At 33.0% G+C, this 8,156-nt stretch overlaps 1 protein-coding gene across 1 annotated transcript; it reads left to right on the top strand.

Moving 5' to 3' along the window:
* Nucleotides 1–869: 869 nt before the first annotated feature.
* LOC111083917 lies at nucleotides 870–6,910 on the top strand (the record flags this gene model as incomplete). The annotated part of the gene is made up of 4 exons (XM_022380656.1): nucleotides 870–1,227; nucleotides 3,888–4,120; nucleotides 5,984–6,098; nucleotides 6,823–6,910. Coding segments are annotated over exons 1-4 (794 nt in total), but the record flags the coding sequence as incomplete, so codon positions are not given.
* Nucleotides 6,911–8,156: the final 1,246 nt, after the last annotated feature.

Genomic DNA, 8,156 nt, shown 5'->3' with positions numbered 1-8,156 from the left:
ACTAGTGAAAATCATATACATTTATTATGGTAATTCTGCGTAAAATATGTAAGGAAATGACCGCTTACACATTTTAAGATAAAATCTAGTTCACTATGAAAAGTCTGAGGGAAATTAGGTTGGAAGCTGGCTTCCCGAATAACAGGAATGTTAAGGAACTAATAAATAATTCACGAATAGAAACACGTATGTTTTATATATTTTTGCCACTGAAACATCACAGTTTTGGTGAAAATATATTTAGAAACAATTGTACTATTGAAACTTAAGCATCCCCACTAATTACAGCCAGAAAGAAACAACACAGTTATTTTTTATCTAAGGGGTTTGGAACCCGTTTTACTTTATCATATAGTAATCTAACTTAAGTTAGGTATGTGAATAATGTATTATTGTTCAGTATTACACAGCGGACCAACTGTTTAATGATTGGATATATGTTAAAGTATATACAGTTACTCTTTATTTTTCTGTTAGCTGGAAGTATATGTATTATTTAAAATTGCAGTATTTAAAAGATTTATAGTTATGAGTTGGCTTATTTTTCTGAGCACTATATATATAGCTGAGAATATTAGTTAACTTAAAAAAAAATAGGTTCCGAGTTCAGTTTAGTAGGCCATACCATTAAACGAGGGAAATACATAAAAAAGTCGGCTGAGAATTAACTACATATCATTTAAGCTCTCGTCCAAGATTATTACTTTCAGAAAATTATCTTTGTTAGTAAATTTATGGTACTCTTAACAATCTAAGGTTTAGCCCCTATTTTCATAGTTGTGAAAACATCCAATGTACATTTTCAGAATTTTTTAGAGTTTAATATCTGTGTTCAATATTACAGAAAAAAGTGATTCATCTTTTAAAAAATGCAGAAGACAAAGCTTCGAATGATGTGGGTCCTTGGGTTTTTTATATTTCTCCATTTTTCTGTGACCCCTGGACAAAACACTAGCGGGTGGAATAAGACGACGAATACCATCGGAACCGCAAGTGAACATTTTCCTTCAGCTCCAAATCATCCGTGGACATTATCTACTGATAAAGTCTTAAACTTGTGGAAAAACATGGATAAAGACTACCATAAAATTGCTTCTTACTGGATTGACGAAATAAAACCTTTTGTTGAACATGTTCTTGCTGCTGCCAACGTTACTGATTTATGCAGAAAGAGTGTGTTTAACGTTTTGAATTCTGTTGCAGGATTGGAAACATGGGCCATAAGAAGTAGGTTTTTCCCCCTTCTTGAAGTGTTACCGATAATTGAATAATACTTGAAATTTGAAATGAAAGAGGTGGCTTAAGAAACCATGAATAAATGTTTATTGATATTTAAATTATATTGCTTAAAACTTGTATAAATTATATATTTAATACAGGTGTTAGTAATTACTTGAATAAAACCAACTTCATTACATATGAAAGGTAGTGTAATAAATTATTGGTAAGATATCTACAGCTACTAAAATCAGGCACATGGGAAGATTATCTACAGCTACTAAAATCAGGCACATGGGAAGATGTTGAGAAGATAATATATGTACATTAATATATCATATCTTTGAGTTTAGTCACGCCCACCATCCCCCATCACGTTTATGAATAATAATTTTAGGGGGAAAAAGAATAGAAAGAATATATTGATTTTTGCCACATAAGACCTAAAATATTAAGTTCGTAAGACATTGTCATTGAAGTTCGCAGTATTGGTTAGAGCATTTATAGATGGAAGTAACATTTTAGCTATTAAAATATCAAGTTGACACTTATTTAACTTATCAAAAACAAGGTTCGGAAGCTTTTCTTGCTGTTGTGTTTATCAGCTACATAGTACTTCTGATATTCTAAAGAGAATATATATTTTTAGTGGCCAGGTTTGTTTGGAATTAAGCACAAAGCTACACAATGGGCTATCTGTGCTCTGCCCACCACGGGTATCGAAACCCGGTTTCTACCGTTGTAAGTCCGCAGACATTCCGCTGTGCCAATGGGGGGTGGAGGGGTGGGGCTACTGGCCAGGACTGACGAGTCTGGTTAAGAAAATACATTTACCATTCAAACATCATAGTTTAGTTACATTCCCTGGTGGGTCACTGTTAAGTTTACTGACTTAAAACGCTAAAATCCGGGGTTAGATTCAACTGCGTTAGACAGAGTGTAGATAGCCTATTGTGTAGCTTTGCACTAGACAACAACAAAAAAATTAGTTTATTTGTACGTCATTGGTGCGCGACACGTTTTGATTTAGTTCACCTGTAATATCTGTTAGGAGAGCAAAAATATAACTCAAACAGTTAACTTAAATACACAAAGAACATATAAAAATGAGTTGAAATGAAACATACGAACATTTTTATATAAAGCTTCAAAGGAAAAGTTTATGATCGTCGAATAAAAAAGAGTTTTTAAAAGAATAAATGTTAAGTTGGTTGGTCAATAAACACGTGACGGGTATTATTATTATTATTTTACAAATCGAAATAATAATCAAGTAGAAACAAAAGAAAGAAGAATTAATTATATTAGTGTTAATAAATACCAACAGCATTAGTAAAAATATCATATTTAGAACAAGGAGAACTGAAAATTATTAAAGATAATTGTTCAAGTACATTGGAGAAAAGAATTCAATAAAAGATTGGTATATATTAAAACTGCGAATTTATGGTATATTAAAACTATCATTCCAGTAAAAATATTTCAGTGTGTAAGATGTTATTCTATTATTTATTTCAATGAAAAAAAAAAGAGAAACGCCAGCTTCAAGGAAATTGGGAAACATATGAAAAGGTTTACTTCTACATCCATGTATATTTATTGCCTCTTTCTTTGCTGAATTTCGCGCAAAGCTCCACGAGGGCTATCTGCGATAGGCGTTCTTAATTTTGAAATGATAGACAAAAGGGAAGACAATCAATGAAGACCACCCATCACCAACTCTTGTCTGACCGAATAGTGGGGATTTTATCGTCACTCTTATAACGTACCCATAGCTCCAGAGTGCAGAGAGCGATTTGTTTTTTTAGGCGATAACGAGACGCAAATCACAGAACCTCAAATTCACAGTGTGCCACTCTATTGGGCCACGCTTACCTCTGTTCGTGTATTTGTTGGACAACTAAGCTTTAAACAAAGCAGAGTCACACTTAAAGGCCTAACAAACAAAGTAATGAACTAATTAACAAAGTGCAGTGTTGGAATGATTATATGTATCCTAGTAAGAGAGGTACTTGCAGAAGTATAAACACAGAAAGCTGAAGAGATACATACACCATCTATCAGCCTTAATCTCTATTCGTAAGTATCACAGGTGAAATGAAACAGAAAGTAAAAAGAAAAACTTTAAAAATCAGAAGCTGATATGGGTGCTCAAAAATGCCACGTCCCACACTTAAAACTAATAATTACAATCCCTATAATATGGCATTTCTATATCTTTTAGAAATTCGATGACATTTTGTGAGGGTATTGTAAGTGCTTTTTCAAACAAACCAGCATCATTAGAAGAAAAAATATCAGACTAAAAGTCTTTGTTCTAACGATCATTTTTTACTGAGTTTGTTTATTTGTTGTACAGCAAAGCCACGTTGGGCTATTTGGTGTTTCCCTGCGGGGAATCGAACCCACGATTTTAGCATTGTGAACCATTACATTTACCGCTGTCTTTCTGCACAGACTTAACTGCGGTGGACACAGCAGACAACCCAATGTGGCTTTGCTCTAAAACAAAGAAACCTTTATACATGTTAGATGGAGTAGCGTTATACCTATTGTATTAAATACCTGTAATGAAAAACAAAAAAGCTAAATAAATGGAGGATTTGGATAACAATGTTTCTTGAATTATACTCATTTTCGATAACATATACGCTCATATATTTTTTAAGTGTTAGACGCCACCGGGACATTGCCTTCAGGACTGCTGGAAGGTAGTCTCACTAGTCTGGGTTCGTACGACGAATGTGTTAATATTAACTCTTCACCTGACACTAGCCATCGAATTATAAGCGGTCAGTATTGCTCTGTCCAGTTCAGACCACCTTTGCCAAAAAGGAAATACAAATACTACAGTATAGTTGTACAACCGGAGTTACTGGCTAACGTCTCTCAACAGGGAAGGGTCAGTATGCTTTTATATATATGTCCTATTGGTCAATATATTTTATTTTGTTTTACAAATACGATACTTTTTATTGAAGCAACTTTAATAACTTATGCAGATGGCTAGTTTTCAAACGCATTATTCTTGTCAAGCAATACCATTATTAAAAAAGACCTGTTTAAGCATACCTTTCCACTGTACACTTGGCAATGTAACCTACAGAACTTTTGTAGGAGATGTTGTGTTACAACATTTTAGCATTTGTTACGTATTGGAATTTCAAATACCCTGAAATTGAGTTAACTGATAAATTTAAATTTAGTACTTAAATTATAATACAGATTTAGTAGTTAAGTAAAAGCCGATATATAATCGGTTTATGATATTTGCCAACAAGATGGATACACACAGTTTTTTTTAACACAAATACGTTTTAATATACACACAACAGTACAACTTACAATAACAATTATTACAAATAGTTATTACAAACAATGATTTATAGACAAAAGTTTCACAAACTTACAAACAATATAAAGTTTTATTTCTAGTCTGGAACTTCCTTAATATCTTATCGAGGGTTCACGATGAGCGAGTTGACTACGAGTTGACCGGGATATATTTCACTTAACGGGAAGCTAGCTAGCTTTGTCTTTCACTGATCACACCGGTGACGTTAGGTAATGTTTTCTTAAAAATATTAATGTCCGATGAGAATCCACTGAAGTTTAAATAGTTTGAACTAATAATAGATACTCTCTCTGGCGCGTTGCGTTGGTTATATTTATAGCCGTGGGAAGGTTTTCTAGAAAATTCAGTTTTACGTATCAATACTGAACTACACTTTAGCGTTTATGTACACACTTATATTGTTGATTCTACTCTCGAGAATCTTCTACAACTTTGGAGAATAGGCGGGAGTTTCGCAATACATATTTAACAATATAAGCCATGTATGTTTCTAAATAGAAATTTAATCGAAACAACGTCGATATTAAAATAAATATATAATAACAAATTCGTTACACATTTTAAAAAAATTTTTAAAGAAAATATTGTGAAGTTAAATTTACGTTTACATTTCCATGTAAAAACCCTACGTTAGGCCTAATAATACTGTAACGATCCTTCAAATAAGAGACGTTTAAACTAGATAATTATTGATTAAAATATCATATTTTAGACTTCCAGAATTATGTTTTTTGATGCCTTCTGCTGTTCAGTAGACAAACATTGATATAAACATAGATGCAAAAGTTAAAATAACAATTAGAAATTAACGTGCTAAGTAAACGTATATGATAACCCTTAATTGAAAATTCGTACTTTTAGTGGAAGAAAACGTGCTTAACCTTTCGAAAAGTAATTTTATTCCTCTATTAATTCAAGACTTACTTAAGAAAAAGCGGCCCAGAAGATTCTAAACGTAAGAACTACAGGCCTGTTTGTTTATGACTTCAGAGTGATACTATATCACATCTCTAATCTTGTGCTCACTTTGAAAACTAGAGGCAAAAGTTTAGAATACGTGGTTTGTGATTATGTGGTTTAGCACGTGACAGGAGCAGCAGCATTGTTATAGTAATACTTATGAATAATAATCTGTTTCTTTTAAGAGTACGGAATTCCAAGGCTTTCGTATAAGGGCAATAATATAAGAGGTTTATAAAACAGTAGTCATGTGACATTTTTTTTCCTTTGACAGTGTTTTTTAATGTTATTAAATACAATATATTCCCAGTTATTTATTTATATTTAATTTATTATATTGTACAAAAAAACCTAACAGAAAGTAACTTGTTTTTGTTAATAATGCGTTCATTCTGTTGTATAACAATGTGGCAAAACGTAATTTGTTTTTGTTACTAATGCATCCTATAGTTGTTATACGACCTAGCACAAAATGCCCAGTTTTTCTATTCATTCGCATACCGACTGGGAGTGTGTTTGCCATCTGCCTGTTCCAGAACTGATGTACATAGTGCGACTAGTTTAGGTAAGTTTAAGTATCATACTGAGTTCAAAGTTCCTCTTATGTAAGATGACTAAGGTTATTGAATGTAATAGTAACAAATGCTCAATTCTTATGATCGCAGTTCTAACTTTTTCCTGTCATACTGACAATTAAAAGGCCTTAAAATACATTTCATTGATGCTTGACGTATTGAAAATGCACTGTACATTTTGTATAGTTAAACTTTTTTCGCAACTTTATATTAAATAATATTGCGTAATTTTATGCTTTTACTTGTCGCAACTCAGGTATAAAACAGCTGACAAAACCAGTCGAGTGAAGACACTCATTATATATGTATATAAATACGAAGCCCATGCTGTAATTAGCAAGAATACTTACGACATTTTTTGTGTAGATTTGTGTTGTTGTGTGACTCGTATGTTATTACTAGAGATCCTGCAACGGAAAAGTTATGGACCAACAAGCATTTTGGTATATGAATAGTTTAGGAAAACTGTACTTAGAACTCCGATGGGGTACTTAACACGGACCACATGGGCGAATCTAGAGTTAATAATTTTAATTTATAAAACATTAAGTAGCAATGTTGCATCTCCACATTTTAAATTACGACACATTATTATTTTTTATTCCAAATAAAGATAATTTCAACCGCCGAAGTTTATATTAGTAGCTATATTGCTTACGTATGATACACCCAGTTCGATAACAAACGTTTTTTGTTGTTGTTATTTTTTTCTAGTTGCAAAAACTCTAAATCTTCGAGGTGATTTGATTAGGTGTGAGACTAAAATTTCATTCACCGTCACACCAGGACAACAGTTTGTCATGTAGGTATCTAGTCTAACTGGGAAACTTATTGATTAATATATAGCTTGTCTAATTTTTTTTTCAGGTTACGTCGTGAAAATACAAAACTAGACAAATTATGTTAAAAAACAAAGCAACTTGTGTTAAGTGGTACATAAGTCTGGTGTTTGAATGGCTTCAACACAAATTCGTGTTGAAAACAACACAATCATTGTGGGCTAAGAAAACAGCACACAGATGTGTTGGCCGATGAACTGTTTTGGTGTTGAGTTTTATACAATCTATGTACACATAATAATGTTAGTAAACCAAGGGATTTTGAGATTAAGTAATAGGCCACACACTGCACAAATAATAATTTAAAAACGACGTCAGATGATGAGTGATTTATTTCCACCATATGCTACTACTGAGCAGCTCAAACTGAACTTTTCATAAAAAATATGACTTTACAACACAAAAGTGTTTTTAAATAAACACAATTTTGAATTGAAAACCGCACTTTTTAAAAAACATTCAAACAGTTTGTGTGTTTATATCGCTACAAATGCCCGGTGGGGTAGTGTCAAGTTTAAATAATTACAACGCTAAACTTAGGCGTTTGATTCCCCCCAGTGGACACAACACATATCCCTATATGACTTTGCTCGAAAACAAACAAATATCAGTACAACGATAAATTGTGCTATAGTTCATACTGGTTTGTGTTTGGGGGACACAGTTTGTGTTGTTGTGAAATAACACAATGTTTATATTAATTTACGACAAAATTGTACGGTTCATTTCTTTTAACTAAAATTCCACTTGTAAGCTGAATATTGTTTGTTTGTCTTAGAGCAAAGCCAAGTTGGACTATCTGCTGTGTTCACCGCAGAAATCGAACCCCAAATGTAGCGCTGTAAGTCCCTAGACTTACCGCTGCCCAACCAGTGGACAGCTGAATACTGTATACTGATTTGTTAATAGTATTTATGTCCTATTTTACCGACCAGATGTAAGATGAGCCATGCGTGATTTAGCAGTTAGCGTGCTGGGCTGCGATACGGGGAATCGAACCCCGGATATTAGTGTTGTAAGTCTTTAGGCCTTAGTGACGGTGATTAGTAGTATATTTTTTTGCTAGACGAGAATAAAGCTATTAAGACTGGTGTACAGATACTATTAAAACTTTTGAATTGAAAAACAAAACAAAAAACATGTTTGACATATTCGATGACGAGGAACCTACTTTGAGACTAATAATGGCTGGAAACGGCTTGAATGGGT

This window comes from Limulus polyphemus, unplaced genomic scaffold (assembly GCF_000517525.1).
Source record: "Limulus polyphemus unplaced genomic scaffold, Limulus_polyphemus-2.1.2 Scaffold12111, whole genome shotgun sequence".
In the NCBI taxonomy this organism is placed as follows: Eukaryota; Metazoa; Arthropoda; class Merostomata; order Xiphosura; family Limulidae; genus Limulus; species Limulus polyphemus.
The sequence above is the reverse complement of the archived record's forward strand: the minus strand, read 5'-3'. Positions and strand labels throughout refer to the sequence as shown.